Source organism: Lotus japonicus, chromosome 1 (assembly GCF_012489685.1).
Source record: "Lotus japonicus ecotype B-129 chromosome 1, LjGifu_v1.2".
NCBI classification, from domain to species: Eukaryota; Viridiplantae; Streptophyta; class Magnoliopsida; order Fabales; family Fabaceae; genus Lotus; species Lotus japonicus.
The window spans coordinates 104,892,407-104,913,776 of NC_080041.1; the positions used below are offsets into that span (position 1 = coordinate 104,892,407).

A 21,370-nucleotide genomic window follows, 5' to 3' on the forward strand; every position below is an offset into this window, starting at 1 on the left:
TAGGACTACAGAAGGCATTGCAAGAAGATATTGCAAAATTAGCATGGGAAAGAAATGGGCTGCAAAAAGGCAGAGTTTGTGGGCACCAGTGAGTAATTCAGCCTTGAGTAGAGAGGAAATCATAAGTGATGTGCCGAATGGTATAGATAAAGATCAGTGGGCTCGTTTTATCCAATATCGTCTTAAACCATCAACACAGGTTTGATTTCATTTGTTCAATTCATTGATTATATTTCTAGATAGTATACTACTTTGGAAATTTCTGCTTTGGTTTGATATTGTGCTGATCAGTTTTCTTTTTGTAGATTACATTGTGTTGATGTTTATGATTTTTCTAGATTGCTCGATTATCTGGCCAAATGAATGCCCCCCTGTTTGTTCTTGAATCTTGAGGATTTGCAGGCTAGGAGGGTTTGGGGTTGATACTGTTGTAGATTTTGTTATTTTATGATATGTCTATTTCACATACTGAAAATAACACATACTGAAAATGTTCAGTTAGTAGTTGTGTCTGTGGTCATTTCAGATGGTGTGCCTATCTAGTACAATTATTGCTACTTTAATGAGTGTTATTTAGCTTAGTCTCATTATATAGCTCTTGTTTATTCCACAGGAACTTTGTAGAAAAAATAAAGAAAATCGAAGCAAACAAGTGATTCCACATACTGGTGGTTCTAAAGCTAACTCGAGAAGAAGACATGAGATAGTAATGACACTAACATATAAATTTCTACGCTTTATCAAACTTTTTAATTTGTATTTGAATTTAGTTTTTCTATGTTAGTTCCTGAAAACTGGGAAGCAACCAAGTCGTGCACAATTATACATCGAAACCCATAAAAGAAAGGATGGATCCTTTATCAATGATGCAGCAATGGGTGTAGTGGTAAGTTTGACTATGTTGTTTTCAATTATCATGCTATTGAAGATTTATCATGATAGTGTTTTAAATATTTACATTTTCCATGTTATAGGAACAAATTGAAGTGGGATTGACACAAAGCACTGTTGATGAGTCTCAAGTTTCTCCTTTTGATACTGTTGGTAGAGTGCTAGGGGTAGAGCGTCATGGGAGAGTGCGATGTATGGGTTTGGGAGCAGTTCCTACTAATACATTCAAGAACAGTGGACTTCGACTATCAAGTTTGAGCTTTTCTTCATCCGGTGCTACTTCATCTTCTTCTAGGCAGTGGCAAGAGAAGTGTACCAATTTAGAGAATGCATTTAAGGCCTACATGATAATGAAGGAAGGAAAGATCCCTGAAGAAATGGCTCAATTCTTTGCTCCTGAATCACATGTATGTGATTTTAAATTCTTAAGCATTATTTATGATTTTAGTTTGGCATGCTTGTTTGAATGGATTTGCACTGAGAAGTCTGTCAAAATTACAACTAGTAATACATATCAGAAGTCTGTCAAAATTCTCTTTTGTGCATGAAACTAACTTCTTTTCATCTAATGTCCTATCCCTCTCTCTCTCTCTCTCTCTCTCTCTCTCTCTCTCTCTCTCTCGTGACGCCTTATCTTTTTCTCTACTTCTGTTTTGACACAACAGGGTGGGGTCCAGTCCAGAGCCAATTCTGAATTTCCAAACAACCACTAATTTGCGGTTGTTCAGGATAGTGAGTGACTTTTGGCATTTAAATGCTTCTTTTTTCTCAAAATTAACACTAATCTGCATGTTTAATAAGCTTATCTTTCTTCATAATCAATTGTAGAAACTAGAGACAGATTAAGCATGTTATGATTTAGATATTGTAGAGGACCAATGGTAACTGTGTATTAAGACTTTAGCTAATGAGTGGAACAATCAAGTCTTTGTTGCCTGGGAACACAACATATTTATGCAGGTTAAGTATAAGCATTGCTAATTAGTGTGTCTTGTTCTCTTATATGCAATGCTAATTAGTGTACTTCTTTTTATCACTCTTCTTATAAGTATTTTTATCATCTACTAAATATTTAAATTTATTATTTCAGGTAAATGATATTGGAAGTACATCCAACATACATTCGGATGAAAGCGGATCATACAATGCTAGCAACATGTAGTGCTATTTTATTTAGTGTTTTGTATTTTGGATATTGCAACTTAAGTTTCTCACCATGGATTTTATTTAGTGTTTTGTATTTTGGATATTGCAACTTAAGTTTCTCACTATGGATGTTTGTTTGGATTTGAATCTTTAAACTATATCACATTACATTAGTTATTTGCAATAGAGTTTTATTAATTCATATTATGTGCATTTAAATATTCAATAACTGTGTATTCAACAATTAAATGAGGTTAAAAATGTCCCTAGAATAAACTCTAGTAGCCAAGGAAGGTTTAAGGGAGGTTTAAAACTATAAATAATCTCTTGCAATTAAGGGAGGTTGAAAACCCCCGTTAAAAAAAGCTTGTGGATAAGGGAGGTTTGAAACCCCCGCTAAAAACCCCCGCTAAATCCATATGCAGGTACCAGGGTTTGCTAAAAAATCCCGCTAATAATTTGTGGGGAGTGTAACTTCGGGATTTTTCAAAACCCCCACTAAGTAACTCGTGGGGGTTGAAAACCCCCGCTAAGTGCAAAAAAAACCCCACTAAATTACGTTTTTTTGTAGTGTTAATTTGCCCGTTACTGTGGCAATAAACAATTTCTAGAAATTTCAAACAGATTAATATATGTGTCGAGGTCACCTAAATTACCTAATAGATATCCTCTTCATGCTACGTGAATAAGCACCATGGCCCCCTGATTTTCCACATGTGTTTCCCAGTCCCTTGAAGGTTCTCAATAGGGCGTTCCTCTATTGTGAGATGTTAGATGTAAAATGTGACGTTTCCAATGTGGGTATTAGGGTTTTTATAGAGTTAACGTGAGGCAGTGATCAAATGGGAGGAGGAGGAGAAGAAGTCAAGTGGAATGTGATGGCACTGTGATGTCAAGGATATGAGCAAGCAGCAAGCTAATTTTCTGTGTTTTATTTTTATTATATAGCCCTTGTTTTGTTTCCTTGATAATAGGGTCTTATTTCACACTTTGCAAATTCTGTTTTTACATTTGTTGTTTATTGTTTTTTTCCTTAATAATTGGTCATATGATCTTATCCTGTATCCCATTTTATTAGCAAATTTTGTGTTTTCCCTTCTCTTTTTGAGTTTTGGTATTGCTCTTATGAAATTGTAGTTAAAAGTGCAAAAAGATGTGAAGAGGTAGTGGTGTAGAGCGTTGTTGAGTTGAGGGAGTGAGTTAACAATAACTAACTAGGTTTTCAACTATAATTGAGGGTTTAAATTAGAGAGAATCTTAGTCAAACAAACATGACTAGGATACACGAATTCTACTCCTATTTAGGATGGTTTTCAAGATCTATTTTCTCTCATCATGTAACACATGTTTTTTTTTTCTTTAATTGAATCATTCAACACATGTTTTTTTTTGAAAGGCAACACATGTCACATATTACTAATTTAATTAAAAATTAATAAACTAGTTAGTTTCAGTTTTAATTTTTTCCCGTCAAAAAAAGTTAGTTTCTTAAAATATATTTAAATTATTGAATTTCAAAAAAAAACTATTTTTTAATTCCCAAACAATAGCTCAAGTGATAAGAGTTGGCAGACATATGAGTTGGGGAGGAAAATATCTCGGGATCAACCTGGAGGGTATAAACTATAATGCATATTTCCGACGTACCAAAAAAATAATCTGTTTTATTTTTTATTTTTTATATATATTAAATTCAAGTGTGTTGTGCATATATATAATTACTATATAGATATTTATTTTATTTTTTTTAATCAAAACTTCATTAAAATTCAAAACTTGATGTAAAAAAAAAATCAAAACTTGGGAACAAGACCCTCCTAATAAAAGTGCACACATTTTATGGTCATAAGAAATACTCCCTCCGTTCCTATATATAAGTCACAAATAACTAATTCTCTTAGATTAAGAAAAGTAGTTACTAGTAATAAATTTGTAAAAAAAATGATTTACTTTCCTAGATTACCCTTATTTACTTTCCTATTATTTTCTCTCTCCAAGTTAATACTTCTAAAGTTTATCATCTCTTTCATATTAAATATGAGGGTAAACTTGGAAAAATTCATTTAATGCTTCCTAGATATTAGAAAGTGACTTATATTTTGTAACAAAAATTTTTCAAAAAATGTGACTTATAATAGGGAACGGAGGGAGTACATTTTATTGATATCATGAAGATTTACTTTCTCCGGACATATTAATTGATATTTTCATTTTTATTGCTGAATAAAGCAACGTGTTTTTAAGAAATAGTTAATTCTTTTTAATTTTAAAATGCGCAAATCATGTGAACATAATTAATATTTTACCATATGAACATAACTGATTAAAGGTTAAAATTGTGAGATGTATTATATATACATTGCGAAAATAATTAGTGTATTAATTATATTAAAAATAAAAACTGAAACTAATTTTCGTTAATTAAATAATCAACTAATTAGTTTTTTATTAATTATTTGATATAACTGCTATGGGTTTAAAAGAGGGTGAGTTGCACATCATTTGGCTAGGAATATTATTTCTCATCCGGACTCTATTTGGTCCGGTGATGTTTTAATTTGCTTTCACTTCTGTATTCGCTCAGATATTAATTTACCCTAAAAAAGCTAATTAAGATGTGTTCTTTTGAGTTCAAAAAAAGATGTGTTCTTTTAAAATATAAATAGTTTTACAATCTAATTTAAAATAATGAAATAATGAATTTATATTTATATAGCAATTATATATATGCATAAAAAACTTAATTTTTTTATTATATATATATTAAAATATTTTTATATGAAATAATAATTAAATATATTAACATCTAAAAACTTTGGTAAAAGCTAGGTGACACATGAGTATGAGAAGGGAAGATCAAATGATCAAATCCCTGGAGAGTACTATAATTTATCTTTCCAATATAAAAAAATAAGTTTATTATTTTTTATTGCTCAGATATTAATCTATAACTAATATGCAACATGCTTTATATATATATATATATATATATATATGAGATGTGTATCTGAGAATTATATTGTTATGTGACAACATGATAATAAATCACAACCATTAGATCGAATCATGAACGGTCTACATAAAAAATTAATAATAGTTATGTGGTCACTTAAAAATGTCATGTTACTTAGGAAAGATTAAAAAGAAAAATGAAACAAATGATTTACTCTGTTGATACATACTAGTTAGAATGAGAAAATAAGTTAACATATTTAAAATAGAAAATACGTGAACAGATTTAAAAAAAAATGGAAATTTGTTCACATTGCATTGTATCCAAATACACATTACATTGTCATGGAAGAGTGCCTCATAGTAATAATGTAACACTACACCATGCGCGCATAATCATGTAGGGTCAATCCAAGCATTTATCTACATTGTAATTGGACTGGACTACTACGATCACAACTTTACATAGAAAGGGATAATGTTCTTAGACTCAGAGCACAATTAAAGGCACTCTTGCAACTTGATTTTTCTTCTTCGTTGTAATGGTATACAGCACAGAATCTACAGATACAAAATGCTATAGGTCAAACAGCACAAGGATTATCGAGAGTGACTCCGGTATACAACTACAAAAATGTCAACTTTGTGGTGATTTCACAATCACAAGTGTAACCAGCTGAATAGAAAATAGAGGCATTTCAATTTACTATCAGGCATATTGAAAAGTAATAGGTACTTTCAACAAAAATAATAATAGGTGGAGAAGGAGAAGGCCTGTAATTATGCATCTATGATCTTCAGAAAATAAAAAAGAGAAGAGCAAAAGTCCATGTATTACTATTATCCAATGTTAAAGACCGAAAAATATCACTAAGAAGTTCTTCTAAGTACAGTGTAAAAGCTATCGCTTACTCTATATATTTCCGAGCCATGTGAAGAATAGGAACTGAGCCAGAGCAATAAAGAGCAAGACATAGTGGTGTTTGCTTGAATCATAACTCCTGACCTCTGCGAAAAGGACTCTCTTCATTGTTTTCACCAAGAATACTCCCATGCATAAGCAGGTCCATGGCATCAAAATGTAGTAGGAGTAACCCCCTAAAATTCTTCCCAGAACAGCCAAACACAGGCCAGGGAAAGCATACCCAGCATATGATACCATGTCCAATATAGCTGCTTCCCCACTGCCCAATAAAACCAATGTCCCTTTAAGTAGTGCAGTTTGCATAACCCAACCAATCAATCCCTTGATGAATAACCAGTTTAGAGCTTCAGGGCTAAACCTGGCCACAAATACAGCATGTTTAAGAAACTATGACAAACTATAAAGCATGTGAGATAGGGGAAAATGAAAGAGTACTGTATTAACAGACTGAATTCTCAGTGTAAGAGTAACTTGCCAACACCAGCTAACAAATTTTCAAAATAACAATCATGAAAACAAAACTAGCAATCTCTATATCATATACAAAGATCATTACGTTTCTTCTATATTTTTTAGTTGTAAACGCAAGAAAGTAATAATTTTGGACTTGAATTAAAAAGCCAAAAAAAAACTCTACACCACAGACAAAGAAAAAGGGAAACCATAAATTATAGCCTGACATAGCAATTTTTTCCTTGCAAATAGAGTAAGCACTATTCAACTCTGTAAATACAGTACCATGTTTTTTATCACACAAGTCGCAAGGTAGATAACCATTTGTATTCCCTTTGCCACCGCTAGTTGGCCACCACACACAGACACAATCCTTTTCATATTTATGTTTTATCAACTCTTCATCACAGAGAAAATAAACTCCACAGCATAGCAATGTGAAGAGAATAGTTTTTTTATAGATTCTTTTACCATTTCATAATCAAAGATAGCGGGAATTAGTTTTGAATATCGTAATTTCAGATAACATTTCTGAGATCCTCAAGTCACTTGCAAAGCTCATTCTCATTAGCTAATAGCTATTAACAAATATTTTAGCATGAACAAGAAATTTGTTCAACAGTAGATTTAAGTTGTCCTAATCATGCCGAGAAAGTATGGAACTCTGTGATAAATAAAAAATGCTCGTGAAAAGGGGAACATTGTTATACAAAGAACAGAGACACACAATATACAGACATGCACAAGCAACAAGCACAAGTAGGACGGCGCTAACTTTAAATTTAAGGAAAATAAATATGACTCAGGTCAATACTATATCATAGAATTAAGATATTCTTACTTTCCATGAAAACCCAATGAGATGCCAGCAAGAATAACGTAGGTACCAAATGCCATCATTGGAATGTACAGGTCGGGTGCATTTATGTCATAAATGGGTGGTTTATAAGACAGTCTGCCTCCCACGGGTTCAGTAATTCTAGTCCAATGACCCTGAACAAGAGAGGAAAAAGATGAGTACAAGCGAGAAAATAAAATAAGCATAACAAAATGAAAATTCAGTTAGATAAACGCAGAGAAGAATGACATTATTACTTACCCGGTGCAGGAATGGGAACAAAACCACCTTCAATTTGTTCTTAACATAGTGGCCATTCACTTGGAAGTAATACTGTGGGTCAGAGAAATACCGACTTATCTGTCATTGAAAAGAGAATATTAATTAAAAAAAATTGAAGGCACACCCAGAAATAATATCTAATTATCTATGGTTTTTTTTTTTTATAAGCATCTAATTATCTATGGTTAAGCCGTAAAGGTAAGCAAGATAACAAAATCTATCTAAAATCATCTAGCTGCATTGGGTTTTTCCCTCCAAAATCAGTAGGGCCTGATCTGCGAGCCTTATTGAAGTGAGAGTATATGCCATATATGAAAGGGTTAAAATTGAATTACCGGACGTTTTATACTGTCTAGGAAAAAATTAAATGGGAACTCTAGATATTATTAACACGCTAAGTTGTGCAATACAACATATTATGAGAAAGAGATAAGTAACAAAGTATAGTTCCAATGATATATACAAAACTGCTTAAAAACAGCAGATCAAAGAGGTTCATCTCAGAATGAGCACTTTTCAACATACAATTTAATCGCAATGAAGAAATGAGAAGGGGGGAAAAGAAATCAACCATACAGAGATAGAGAGAGAAACAAAAACAAATCCAATATTATCTGTCGTTTGTTAGCTATGTTGAATAATTCATTATAATATTGAAAAAAACAGATAGAATGAAACATACGTTACTTTGAACGTAATCAGAGCTTGACCCAAATATTTTTTCTCCATATGCACCCAATCCACCTCGAATGAGTCCTGCCCCAGCGGTATTAAATGCACTCCCAAGCACATTAGGTTGCGAGCTTGTCGGGGGTTGCGGCTGAAATTGAGGCATCCCGAGTTGCGGCCTTACATTGTTATACATTCTTACTGCCAATCAGAAACAAGTAATCAATCAGAAACAACTTCCCCTTTTATAAAGATTCTAGGAAGTTCCTATTCGGCCTTAGGGGAAATGAAAAACAATAGATAAAGACAAAGAAATACCGCAGATGAAGAACAGTCACTACTCAATGATAACCAGAAACAACTTTAACAAGCAGAAATCGACCAACCAACGTAATGCTAATAAAGAAAGCTCTCATCAGCAGTGATATCAAATATCCGCGGCGCCATGGCGGGTTCTCATGGCGGATTTTTGGCTTTCCGCCATGGCCGATATCCCGCCATTTCAGCTATATTACACAATATTCCCCCATTATTTGTCATGTATGGCGGGATTTTGGCTTTCCGCCATGACCCGCCATCCACAATTAACAACACAGCTCATCAGTCATCACATGTTAAAATCATTTCACCAAGACATAATAAAGCCCAACTGATACAAAAGATTCATTTTTTTCAGTTCAGAGATGTAAATTGTAATGTGCTAAGTATATAAAGGCAAGGAATTTCACTCCCAAGTTCAAAATTCCAACCCACCTAGGTTTTTTTGACCCTACACCCTCCAAAACCCTAGCATTGCAGTCTTGCACCAAATAAATAGTGTTGTTTAACCCTCTTTGCTTGATATTCAATGGTGACAAAAAAAAATCAGATTTTTAATTCATCAGATGCTTAAAAAAGACAGAACAACACGGGTTTTGATTAATTCAGGTAAACAAACAGAAAGAAAAATGAATTAGCGAAAGAAAATCGTGGGTTTCATTTGATACCACAGAATAGGGTTAAATAACCTAAAAAGAAAGGGAATGGAAAACAAAAATGTGAGATTTTGAAGAGGCAACAATGTAATTAGCAGAAAATTGAGGGGGGATGAGAGGAATTGGGAGAGAAAGGAACCTGAGTGAAGGTGAAGATGAACAATGGTGATGGAGTGGAACAAGCAGAAAGAGAAAGGCGATGTGACAGTGAACGATCAACGATGTTTTAAATCCGCACCGTTTTGATGCCTCCACGTTCTACAATCGTATGGACTAAGATTTCTATTTTCCTTTTCTTTTAAGAAAAAATGGAGTAATGTCCATGAATGAATGAATAAGTAAAAAATGACATGGTTAATTGGTTATAACAAAAAATATTATGATATAAATATTTATTTAGGATTTTTTTTATAAGTTTAGTAATTATGCGTTAATGGTGTGAAAAATAGACAGATATTTAATTATGGTTTGATATTTTTCCATAACATAAATAAATTGAAAAAATATTTGATAAATATTTTTTTTGGTTACAGTAGGAAAAATATTTGATAAATATAACTGAATATACGTGCGAAACTCTTTATAATGTCAATGTACGGAAATTAAATGACTTATCTATATAAATCTTTAGTTTGAAATTTTCATATAAAAACAAGTGGTTAATTATTTATAAGCTTATTTGAGAAAAATATTAATAGATGGATATGTCAAGTTATTTTCTTAAGCTCAACAAACCATGTACATCAAATGAAATTTTTTTAAAGGAGAATGACTAATGAAAGAAAATTTGAAAGAACTAAAATAGATGTGTAATGTTAACATAAACAGCTAAAATATTCCACTTAAGATTTTTTTTTCTTTTCTTGGTACTGTTCTTAAAGAAAAAAAAAATCGGGAAACTCTGGGCTAAGATATCAAAAAGATGTGACACCCGAAGCGTCAGCCAACAAAAGCAAACTCATACCCTCTAAAGGTTGCTCCACAACATGAAAGCTTCATTCTGAAGAGCGTCATGCTTAGTCAAGAAATCTGCACAACCATTCTCCTCTCTTAAAACATGATGCAACAGCACATGTCAAGATCTCCTCATAAGCTCCTTAATGTCCCAAATTAGCGAAGCATAAAGATGAGTCGCAACAGGCACATAATACACAAGTTTCACAGCATTCATAGAGTCTGATACCTGTTTTTTTTTTTAATCAACTTTAGAATTACGTGATATAAGAATAACTTTTTGAAAACAATTTTTTTTTTGTTAGAGATGAAAAACTATAAAAAAATTTAAAGGACAATTTTAAATGAGGATATATATGTTAAAGACTACAAATATATTAACCCTAATTTAGATGTATATATGATTATTGAAAAGATTATCGAAGAGCGTGGTAGGCAAATTAATTCCTCACAAGATTGTTAAAGTTATTGTTGGAAGAGACCCACCGTACAATTAACATCAGAAAGAAAAAGGCAGCTATGTTGTATTGGGCTTTTGCTTTGTTTTCGGACCAGTCCAAGAAATCAGTGATATAAATTTGACCCCTAAAAATATAATAAGGTCTAAAACGAGCATTGTGTGAAGCTTCGAACGTTTCCAGTGGTGGTTTGTGTCAAAGAAGAATCAAAGAACGACAACGAGGAAGAAGAGACCGGAATAGAGTTGATTGTGTCGGAGAACCGAACGTCACATCGTTTATTTCTCACTGAACCAGGTATAATCAAACCAAACCATCTTAACCTTAATTTCATGCTTTAATCTCTGCGTTTGCTTTGATTTCTATGCACGCACGCTAGGTGTTTGATGAAATTACTGCCTCATAGGTATCCCTGTTTTTGATTGTTGAGAGTGTCGGAGTCTAGGTGGTGATGGGTTTATCAAATTGAGATGCAGCCTTTTGTGCTTGTTTATCAAGAGTAGTGACATATATGATATTTTGAATGGGAGATTAGCCCAATATGTCAGGTTACACATTCTTTGTACGAGAGGTATCCGATTCGTAGATTCGATATTTTGCGAGTGTAGTTTATCTATGTTCACTGTGTGGATGAAATCCCTTACCTAAAAGCCCTGCATCACTTGCTAACTTGTTTTATTTTCTGTTCAATGAACACCTTGTATTGATTCTGATCTGACTTGGAAAGGATCAGTTGCTTGCTTCATTTCAATTCTATGCTTCTGCATGTGTTCAGGTTTTCAACTTAATATGCTTGAATAGAAGCTAAGCTAGAATCCTAGTAGCAAATGAAAGTTCTGGAGGTCTGGTCATTATGTGTCTTCTTTGTGTATTGAGTGCAAGATTATGTGATAGCTCTTATTGCTGTCACATTTTCTTCTTGATAGTAGTGTAATTAAAGTATTTTTGCTGTATGCAAGTTATACTCATTTACTTTTTTCACTATCATGTTTAAACTGTAAATTACTTTCAGCTTTCAAATAACCGTTTGAGTGATTACTTACATTGTACTTGGCATTTTTCTCTTGAAAGAAATGAGTCGCCTACCAGGATCTTCTTCCCTTAAACGGAAACGACCAGATTTGACAGACGGGGAGGATGTAGTCTATAAACTCATTCATAGCAAGGAAAACATGGGGATTTGGATAGCTGACATTAAGCGAGAAACAAAGATGTCGGACAATATGGTCAAAAAATGCATTAAGTCGCTTCAAGACAAGAATCTTGTAAAGGAGGTTGTTAACATCCAAAGCAGAGGAAAGAAGCACTACATGGCAGTAGATTTTGAACCTTCCAAGGAACTCACTGGTGGGGATTGGTATACCGATGGGAAATTTGATACAGATTTCATAAACGCTGCAAAGGATGTGTTCTTGAAGTATGTTTTCAAGCAGAAAGTGGCTACTTGTGATGGAGTTTTGGAGTGGACCAGAAAGAACGCGGTCTTCAGTGTTGATGTCACAGCGCAGCAAGTAGAGGAGATTTTGCGAGCCTTGGTTTTGGATGATGAGATCATAGAGGTGGAGAGCACTGGAAAGGAGGAATTTGCATCTGTTCCTAAAGGCAAAATCTGTTACAAAAGCAAAGGCGGCGTTAGAGGGGAGAAGAAAGCTGGTGCCATGGCCTCCATTCCTTGCGGTGTTTGTCCGAGAATCATCAAATGCGCACCAGATGCAGATGGCTTTATCTCCCCAAGAACTTGTGACTATTTTGAGAAATGGTTAGACTTCTAAATGAGTCTAATGCCAATTTGTTAGTGAAGACTGCAACTATTTTGTATTTATTTGACTTATATTATTCAATTTATCAAAGATCCCTCTGCATTAAAATGAAAGCTTTCAATTTGAATTGACTCAATTATTTCAATAGTTTCACATAAGGATCACACAGGTTGAAGGTTTTTTTCAGTAATACGGGTTGGTGCTCATCCTTGTCAGAGTAACCTTTTCTTTGTACAATCATTTTGTGAATCTATTTGCCAACCTTATGCGTATTCAACCTGTTAGTCAAGTGGATTGAAGATTTATGCTTAAATTGTCTCAGTTTTTCCTGCATCGGCTTAAGGAATGAGTGAGAGTATTATTCACCACATTCATAAGCCAATAATATTGCGCCAGGTTCATGCATTCTCAGATTTCTTCATCACTCTATCACTATACATACACAAGGTGTGGGTTCTCTTTGAAGAGAAGAGGATCCAAAGCTGGTTTTGGTTTTAGTTTTAGCTCTCTCAGAAAAATCTTAAAACCATTCTTTCATTTTCACTCACCTTCTCTTTCTGTTCACTGTTTTTTCTTCTCACTTAAAAGACTAGTGAACAGAGGAGAATGTGAGTTGAGTGAAGGAATGTCATTTTTCTTCTCCACTTGTACGGATCCATTTCTTCTGTTCATATCCCAATTTTCAAATTTATCTATCAAACATTAATGAAGCTATGCTTAAGAAAACCAAGCTTTGATATATACTTCTTAATCTATTTACATATTTCGCTTCTCAAAGGAAAAACACCATCATATAAGTATAAAGCAATTTTTAAAAAATATTTTTAATAAAATAACTACTCCTATTACTTTCCATGTTCTGCAGTTTTTAGTTTGCTCTCTTTTGGGTTTCACAGTACGTTATTTAACCTAATAACTAATTATTATGATTCTTTCTACATTTTAATTTATAATTTCTTCTTGAAAAAGAAAGTATTTTCCATTTTAAGGTTGTGTTTTGTGCTTCAAACATTTCGCTGATCGAACTTGGGGAAAAAAATTCCATATTTGCAATGCTTAATATATGAAAATGTTAACACTAAAAGTCGAAGAATTTTGTTGAAAGTGCATTTCAATATTATTATTATATCTTTATCAAAAAAAATATTATTATTATATCAAATGCTTAGATTTTTTTTTGGATAGCCAAATACTTGGATTCTTAATCATTCAAATGGTTGAACAACATAGTTATCTCACAGGGATGTAGACCAAGCAAATACTTGGAATAGTTAGTCTTACAGAGGAAGGAAAACTCCTTTATAAGTTGAACTTTTTTTTCTTAAAAAAAAGCAATTAAACTTAAATAAAGATTTATTTTTACTGAAATGTGTTTATGTTATTCTTTTGAAGTCCATGTGACTTGAGGAAATGTTAAAAAAAAAAAGGGACAAGACAGAATCCACTATAAACATAAGTAACATCATTTTTCTTTTATCTTTTTGAAAAATCTCATGGACTTGACTTTAGGTGTTTTTCTATTTTTAGTACTATGGATCTGTTCCAATAGTCTAAGAGGAACATGTGAAGGACATGGCAGCAGTGTTTGAACCTTCCTAAGGAATCACTGGTGAAATTGGTATAATAAAGAGATTTCATAATAAAGCCTTCTAAAGGTTGTTTTGTGTGCTTCAAGTATATTTTCATGGAGAAAGTAGCTACAATAAGTGAATCTATATGCTATGCTTATACATATTGATCCTGTTCTTAGAGTAGATTCAAGATGTGTGCTTTAATGGTCTCAGAAGTTTTTCTTGCTTTGTAAGGTTCTTGTGCATTTGTTGAACTTGTTCTGGTTTCCATGAGAAGGAATATGTAGCTGCATAATTCTTCTAGCACCTTGACCAATCATCAAAGTTTGTGGGGAATCAATATTTGTTCTAGCCTGAATAGTCTAACTGGATTAATAACAATGTTTCACTCTCTGCAAGTCTTCTCAGTATTATTTTTTTTGAAAGAAAAGAAATTAACAAACAAGCAGGGATTGACATAATGCTGCTATTATAGTAAGAATGCAGTAATAGTAGTGAAGATACAAGCACAAAACTTTCAGAACTAGCTTTTCAGAATCCAAGGTTAATTACATCCTCAAAAATTAATTTTTGTCTCATAAGACTGTTCTAGGCTACAAGCACAGACCTAATTTCACATTAATGATTATGGTGGAGATAAACTCTATCAAGCAAAACCTAAGAGAGAGAAATAAAAGAAACTAAATTAAGAGAAAAAAAGAAAAATGAGGCTTTGCCAATTTTCTTGTTATGGCATTAATCTCAAAGCAATACAATTTATAGCTTCTTAGGATAAGTAGAGCCTTACATGGGGCATCATCTCACTTCTAGGAATATTCTAGAATATAAAAAGATAATTGTACATAGAAATAAAGTGACTAGCACTAATTATCCATCCACATGGGCTTAATTGATCCGACTCAAGAGAGCCCAATAACTTTGTCTTGGTAGAGTAGAACTTCTCTCAACCAGAATATTGAGGTTGAAATTTTAGAAGTTGTGAACGTAAAGTTTTATACCTTACTATCAAATAATGTATTAGTTTTGTATTTTCAATGCATAATATATAGTTAACACTAAAAAGCCTGTTTTTCTCTACATGATCTCAGGTTGAGCAGAACTGGTTGGCTGCCCTATTAGATGCCTTATATTTTTATATGTGGCCTATTTTTTCAACTGACAAAAAAATTTGTTGACCAATAGATCATAGAATTATCTCAAAATGATGCATAATGAATAAATACTTAGAATAATTATTGAGGGAGGAAAACCATTGATTCAACTTCTTAGTTGAACCTTTTCTCATAACAACATATGAAATTAAATAGAGTTTTTTTTCACTGAAATGTATATTTTGAAATAATATGAAATATCTTTAAAAAGGGGACAAGATAGAATCCACTATATACCTCAGTATTATTGAGAGTTGTTAGAAGTTAATTGGCATGTCTGATACACCAAACATTTCTATCTTCTATTTTATTTTTCTTTTCTAAAAAACATCTCAGGGGACATGACTCTTTGGTGTTTTCTATTTTTAGTATGATGGATCTGTTCCAGTTAGTCTAATCTGGAGCCTTCAAACCAGCTCTGATTTAGAAGTTCCTAGTCTTAAGCCCAAACTAAAGCATCTCAGATAAAATGGTGCTAATCATTACATGTGTCACTCAGCTGATTTACTTGAGCAACTATATATACACACACTATTATGAGTTACATTCATCACATTAAGTAAAGTAGTACTTGCAGAGTTATTTACCTTCAACTTTTTTAAGACCAAAACAGGGAAAACTAAAAATGGACCAATCCCAGAATCTTAGCCACCAAGCTGGCCAAGCCACAGGGCAAGCTCAGGTGAGTTTTAGCAATTACATATTTACATGTATTGCTGTATTAAATATATTCATTCTCTTTTAACTTGATATAATGTTATTGATAATTTAGGAGAAGGCAAGCAACTTGATGGGCAGTGCAGGCAATGCTGCTCAATCTGCCAAGGAATCCTGCCAAGAGGTTAGACCATTCATTTGACCAATTTGGTTATGTTGAATTATTACATGTTTGTATTAGGTTCTCTTTCCTCAAAATCAATTCTGGCACTAAAAAACTACACATAAGCTTATTTCCAGAGTTAACCTTTTGCTTTAAAATCTATTTTAGAAGAATTTCCAAACATGCAAATAGTTTCTAACTTTTTATAGAACAGGCTCAGGCATAATCAATAACCTCTTCTCAAGATATGAAGAAGTTGAATTTCATGAGGAAATTCAGAATACCAAAACATGTAAATGATGAATCTCATGAGAAATTTTGGTGATTAATGAAATTGTTCTGGTGTTTTAGGCTGGCCAGCAAATGAAAGCAAAGGCACAAGGTGCTGCAGATGCTGTCAAGAGCACTGTTGGGGCTAACAAATAAATCTAGGGGAGAGCTCTCTCAGTGGATATTTGCAGCTTTCTATTTTTGATTTTTGGACTGTATGCATTGATTTGCTATGTCTTTCCTTTAGCATTTTTATTTTTCGGATGGATGTATTCAACTGGTTGTATTAATACCAGCTTCTTGAATTGAGAAGAATTTTGACCTCAATATCTGTCAAATTTTATTTTTTATTTATTTATCGTTGTTTAAATCATAAGAATTTTCAGTTATAAGGTATATGATATGAGTAACACATGGATTAAACCTGCACTGGAAAAAAATACACCACATTCACATAGAAAATGTAATCTTAATTATTTGACATGATGACATTTACACTTTTCTGGTTGCCATCTTCTGAAAGAAAACAAACTAAACTGAATATAATGCTGGAAATAATGTGTCTTCCATTTCTTTTCCCCAAAAAAACTGGTATGGAAACAGCTAATGCCTTAAAATTGACTTCAAAGTAAATTGTTACAAAGAAAATTTGGTGAGGCTCAATTCCAATGAAGAGTGAATAAGATTTAGACTCCAGTCGTGAACAGAGACAGAGGCTTACCAAGCTACATATCTGAAATGTCTGAATTTACATACCAAGGTACAAGATCATCACTAATTTGGTCTTTTGAAAAGATAAACACCACATCAATTTGGTCCTACAATGTTTCATTTTAGTATTAGACTGGCCTTCAAAATGACTTCAACTTGGTCCCTACCCCAAGGATGAAATTAATTAAATCAAGTATTATTGAAAGAGCAATTCGATGTTGCTGATGAATTGGTGACCAACACTTCTACACTTCAAGGTTACAGTAACATTTGCCTTGTTACATTTATTAAAGAAATTAATTTCTATGCACTGACGGTGTAACTAAGGTAGCGTTTGGTAGACATGTGTGAAGGGGACGGAACGGGACATAAGTGTTATGTTCCGTGTTTGTTATACTTTTAAAATGGAACAGAACAGTACATTAGGCTCTAGGAACGGGACAATTTGGTACCCTAAAAAAGGTGAAACGGATGAGAACGGAACAGGACACGAATCAAAATATTTTAAACGGACAAAATTACCCTTAATTTATCCTACTATTTTTTTTCTAATCGGTACTTCAGTTTGATCTTCCTCGTCGAGCCTTCCCAGTCACTCCAATTTGTGTTGCACAAGTCTTCTCTGTTTTTTTTTTATAAGCAAAGCAATATATTGATGAGCACAAGGGGTGCTAACCCATATACAAAGAGGAAGAAGAGAAAGTTAAAAACAAGCTACATTGGAAACACTTGCAACACTTGCAACAAACCAAACAGCAATATACACCTCCAAACAGTACCATACACAGCACCTAACATTTTAAAAACAGACTTCCAACCCCCCAAAACGTGACAGTTGCAACACTTCCAACCTAGACCAGAACTTCCAACATAAACCAGCCAAGCCTAGACCAACCCAAACCCACAGCAGCTAGAGAGAATGCAAACATGCAGCTGGGCTGGTTTTCCATTCAAAAAGCGAGAAGCAAACCCCCTTCATCCGATTGCGAACCCAATTCCAAGACCGATATTGGATAAGATCCAGCAAATATTCATAATCAAACACCGCTGTTCCAAACACTAATTCATCCCGCATAAGCCAAACAGACCACGTCAATGCAAGCCATACCGCATACTCACCTTGTCGTTAAGTTACATTTCTTCCATGATGAGGAAATTGCAGAAAATGCTCAGAGATAGGCCCAAGAATTGGAGCAAATGGACTGTTTAGCCAAGACTTGCAAGCCTCCCACAATTGAAGCACCTTTGAACAAGACAACATGAGATGGGCAGAGGTTTCCACCTCCTCATGACACAGAGCACAAGAGACATCAGCTTGAGCATCAAGAACACCTCGCCTTTGGAGCTGCTGCCGACAAGGGATGCGATTAAGCAACAGTTTCCAAGCGAAAGCCTTGACATTGGATGGGACCGGCGCCGCCCATAAGCGTTTCAATGCTGCATCTGGTTCGCCTTCGTCTTCAACCTGCATAAACAAATAAGCACTGTTAACTGTATAAATTCCCTCACTGTTTGGTGTCCACCTCCATACATCTGATCTATTCTCAACTAATACAACTTCCCCAACCTCCTCACACATTTTTTGTACCCACCCCTTCTCCCTCTCACTCAACCTACGCCTCCAGCTAAAATTCCACCTCCAGCCCGCACTCACCCACTCACCCATGTCAACAATCCTAGCATATTTTTGCCGAGACAGATTATAGAGACGATGAAAGCGGGCATCAAGCTTCCCCTTCCCTGACCAATCTTCCAACCAGAAATGGGTGGAGTCCCCATTACCCACCACCTTTTCCAGTCCAGCCTCAAACCAATTAAAACCATACTTGTCCACACGAGCAACTTGTACATCCCTCCACCATGGTGATTCAGTTACCCTACCTGGCTTGTCATATTTCTCCTTGATGACTTGGCACCATAGACTATTCGAGTCATATAGATATCTCCAGCACCACTTCCCCAACAAGGCTCTGTTAAATGGCAGCCAATTTTTCAGCCCAAGTCCACCAAAATCCTTCGGTTTGCACATTTGTTCCCAACTAACCCATGCAATCTTTCTCTCCTCCAGCGATCCACCCCACAAAAAATTCCTCATAATCTTCCGACATTCCTTTTCTACTCCCACTGGTATTTTAAAATAGGACAAAAAGAACAGCGGGAGAGAAGAAAGCACGCTTTGAATCAAGACAACCCTCCCACCGAATGATATATGCCTCCGCCTCCAAGAAGAAAGCTTGGCTCGCATCTTCTGCAGCAAGGGTTCCCATGTAGATGACGAACGAGCTTTACACCCCACAGGTATGCCAAGGTAGGTAAAGGGTATAGGCATCACAGCACAGTGAAGAATAGCAGCCAACATATTAGTAACACCCCCTTCCACAGCCACTGTTGCTAACTTGCTCTTGTGAAAGTTCACTTTCAGCCCTGACACCATCTCAAAACACCGCAGAAGGCATTTAACGACCTTTGCATTCTGAACAGATGCTCCCCCTAGAAAAATAGTATCATCTGCAAACTGGAGGATAGGCACTCTGAGAAGACCATCACCTACTCTGTATCCTTGAAATCTGCCAAGCCGGACTGCTTGCTTGAGGAGTCCATTGAGGCCTTCAGCCACGATCAAGAACAAGAATGGAGCTAAGGGGTCACCTTGTCTAAGTCCTCTTTCCATTTTAAATTCGGTTGTTGGGCTTCCATTTATTAAAACAGACACTGAGGCAGAATCAAGACAGCTAGATATCCACTTTACCCACCCGTGACTGAACTTCATCCTTTCCATCATATAGAAAAGAAAGCTCCACTCTACAGAGTCATAAGCTTTCTCATAATCAACTTTTAACACCATTGTAGGCTTCTTCGTTTGCTTCGCCTCATGGATTATTTCATCAGCAATCACCACGCTATCAAGCATATTCCGACCTCCAATAAACGCAAACTGATTTTCATCAATAACTTTCCCTATTACCTGCCTGAGCCTGTTTGCAAGAAGCTTGGAGACCACTTTATAAATACACCCAATTAAAGAGATGGGTCTAAAGTCATTTAACTGCTGCGGGCTATCGATTTTCGGTACAAGTGCAATAAAAGATGCATTGCAACCCTTAGGCCACACCCCGCTTCGCCAAAAATCAGTCAACACTTGCTCAAAATCAGCTGCAAGTATGTGCCAAAACTTATGAATGAATCTGAAATTATAGCCATCCGAGCCTGGACTTTTATCTCCAGCACATCCCCAAACTGCTTCCTTGATTTCAACCTTGTCAAAAGCCGCAGTAAGTAAGCAATTATCAGCAGACCCCAATGATTTAAACGGCACCCCATCCAACCTAGGCCTACTCTCATGGCGGCTTGAGAACTTATCCTCAAAGAAACGCTTCACTTCGGACTTTACCACTGCCGGGTCCTCCTCCCAGTGGCCATCAACCAGTAACCCCACTATAGAATTTGTCTTCCGTCTCCAGTTTATGGTAGAGTGAAAAAATTTAGAGTTCTGATCGCCTTCCTTAACCCACTTAGATCGCGATTTTTGACACAAAAGAGATTCATGCAGCTTCACAACAACCCAGAAATCTGATAACAGACTTGACCTCTGAGTAACCTCAGCAGGAGACAAACCCAATTCCTCCTCCTTCACGTCCAATTCATTTATTTTCTGAACAACAGCATTCCGTTTGTCCCTTAGATCACCAAAAACCTCGCAGTTCCACTGTTTTAATTTGCCCCTCAAACCTTTCAATTTTTCCTTCAGAATGTGCCCAGCTGACCAGCCCTGGACAACCAATTCTGGCCATACTTGTTCAACATGTCTTGGAAATCTTGTGTCTTCCAACCAGCAGTTCAGAACACGGAACGGCTTTGGCCCCCAATTTTGAAAAATACGCCTCAAGAGTACTGGACAGTGATCAGAAACAGTCCTATCTAGAACTAATTGAGAGCAGTTTGGCCAGATACCTAACCAAGAGTCAGATACTAGGAAGCGGTCTAGGCGACTTCTGGCTTGACCGTTAGGCCTTCGCCATGTGAATCTCCTACCATGCAGAGGTATATCAAACAATTCCATATCATGTATGAACTCATTAAAAAGTGCAATTTCCCGGGCATATGCGTTTGTACTAGTCACCCCAACTCTCTCCTCCACTGCTCGAACTGCATTAAAATCACCAAGAAGGCACCAACAAGAGATTGTACTATGTCGCTTCCAGGTAAGAAGTTCAGCCCACAAATGCCGCTTCTCTTCAAGAGAACATGGTGAATATACATTTACCACAACACAATCTTGATCCCCCCAAGTCCCCACCAAACCAATGAAACCTGTTCCAAATTCACAGTGCTGTAATTTAAAGGATTTTTCATTCCATATACACAGCAGCCCCCCTCCTCTGTTTGTTGCCGGAACAGCCTTCCATTCGCAAGCAAAATCGCCCCAGACCTGCGCGCAAATTCTTGAGTCAACCATTGATAACTTAGTTTCTTGGATGCACACCATCTCAATCTGCTCTTTGACAATCACTTCCCTAAGTATCCTCCTCTTCCCACTACCCCCCA

The 21,370-nt window shown here is 35.2% G+C and overlaps 4 protein-coding genes across 6 annotated transcripts; 3 read left to right on the forward strand and 1 right to left on the reverse strand.

Annotated features, from left to right (window-relative positions):
* The first annotated feature begins 43 nt into the window (after positions 1–43).
* LOC130716947 (uncharacterized) lies at positions 44–2,053 on the forward strand. The gene is made up of 4 exons (XM_057567012.1): positions 44–199; positions 785–886; positions 975–1,298; positions 1,982–2,053. Exons 1-4 carry the CDS (start codon positions 44–46, stop codon positions 2,051–2,053), a joined length of 654 nt encoding a protein of 217 aa, XP_057422995.1.
* Positions 2,054–5,274: 3,221 nt separating this feature from the next.
* On the reverse strand, positions 5,275–9,419 carry LOC130728712 (uncharacterized). Of its 3 annotated transcripts, none has more exons than XM_057580261.1 (6): positions 9,270–9,419; positions 8,170–8,357; positions 7,467–7,565; positions 7,209–7,360; positions 5,902–6,272; positions 5,275–5,550 (listed from the first exon to the last, which is right to left on the reverse strand). In XM_057580261.1, the coding sequence occupies exons 2-5, from the start codon at positions 8,350–8,352 to the stop codon at positions 5,903–5,905; spliced, it is 804 nt and encodes a 267-aa protein (XP_057436244.1). In that variant the 5' UTR covers positions 8,353–8,357; positions 9,270–9,419; the 3' UTR covers positions 5,275–5,550; position 5,902. The 3 variants fall into 3 exon arrangements, with proteins under 3 accessions (XP_057436244.1, XP_057436245.1, XP_057436243.1); XM_057580262.1 differs by having other exon boundaries at positions 5,275–5,665; XM_057580260.1 differs by lacking the exon at positions 5,275–5,550 and having other exon boundaries at positions 5,795–6,272.
* A 1,256-nt stretch (positions 9,420–10,675) lies between these two features.
* Positions 10,676–12,572, forward strand: LOC130728713 (probable DNA-directed RNA polymerase III subunit rpc6). The gene is made up of 2 exons (XM_057580263.1): positions 10,676–10,839; positions 11,614–12,572. Exon 2 carries the CDS (start codon positions 11,616–11,618, stop codon positions 12,312–12,314), a length of 699 nt encoding a protein of 232 aa, XP_057436246.1. The 5' UTR covers positions 10,676–10,839; positions 11,614–11,615; the 3' UTR covers positions 12,315–12,572.
* Positions 12,573–15,577: 3,005 nt separating this feature from the next.
* LOC130732375 (stress-induced protein KIN2-like) lies at positions 15,578–16,419 on the forward strand. Its single transcript, XM_057584434.1, has 3 exons — positions 15,578–15,706; positions 15,797–15,865; positions 16,196–16,419. Exons 1-3 carry the CDS (start codon positions 15,650–15,652, stop codon positions 16,268–16,270), a joined length of 201 nt encoding a protein of 66 aa, XP_057440417.1. The 5' UTR covers positions 15,578–15,649; the 3' UTR covers positions 16,271–16,419.
* The last annotated feature ends 4,951 nt before the right edge of the window (positions 16,420–21,370 follow it).

Bases quoted from the DNA above. Each gene is read 5' to 3' on its own strand.
- LOC130728713 (XM_057580263.1), top strand. From the start codon at position 11,616: ATGAGTCGCCTACCAGGATCTTCTTCCCTTAAACGGAAACGACCAGAT.
- LOC130728712 (XM_057580261.1), bottom strand. From the start codon at position 8,352: ATGTATAACAATGTAAGGCCGCAACTCGGGATGCCTCAATTTCAGCCG. The intron at 7,566-8,169 runs GTATGTTTCATT...TTTCAATGACAG, and splicing joins CTGATTACGTTCAAAGTAAC to ATAAGTCGGTATTTCTCTGA. The intron at 6,273-7,208 runs GTAAGAATATCT...ATTTGTGGCCAG, and splicing joins TCATTGGGTTTTCATGGAAA to GTTTAGCCCTGAAGCTCTAA.
- LOC130732375 (XM_057584434.1), top strand. From the start codon at position 15,650: ATGGACCAATCCCAGAATCTTAGCCACCAAGCTGGCCAAGCCACAGGG. The intron at 15,707-15,796 runs GTGAGTTTTAGC...TTGATAATTTAG, and splicing joins AAGCCACAGGGCAAGCTCAG to GAGAAGGCAAGCAACTTGAT. The intron at 15,866-16,195 runs GTTAGACCATTC...CTGGTGTTTTAG, and splicing joins CCAAGGAATCCTGCCAAGAG to GCTGGCCAGCAAATGAAAGC.
- LOC130716947 (XM_057567012.1), top strand. From the start codon at position 44: ATGGGAAAGAAATGGGCTGCAAAAAGGCAGAGTTTGTGGGCACCAGTG. The intron at 200-784 runs GTTTGATTTCAT...TTTCTATGTTAG, and splicing joins GTCTTAAACCATCAACACAG to TTCCTGAAAACTGGGAAGCA. The intron at 887-974 runs GTAAGTTTGACT...TCCATGTTATAG, and splicing joins ATGCAGCAATGGGTGTAGTG to GAACAAATTGAAGTGGGATT.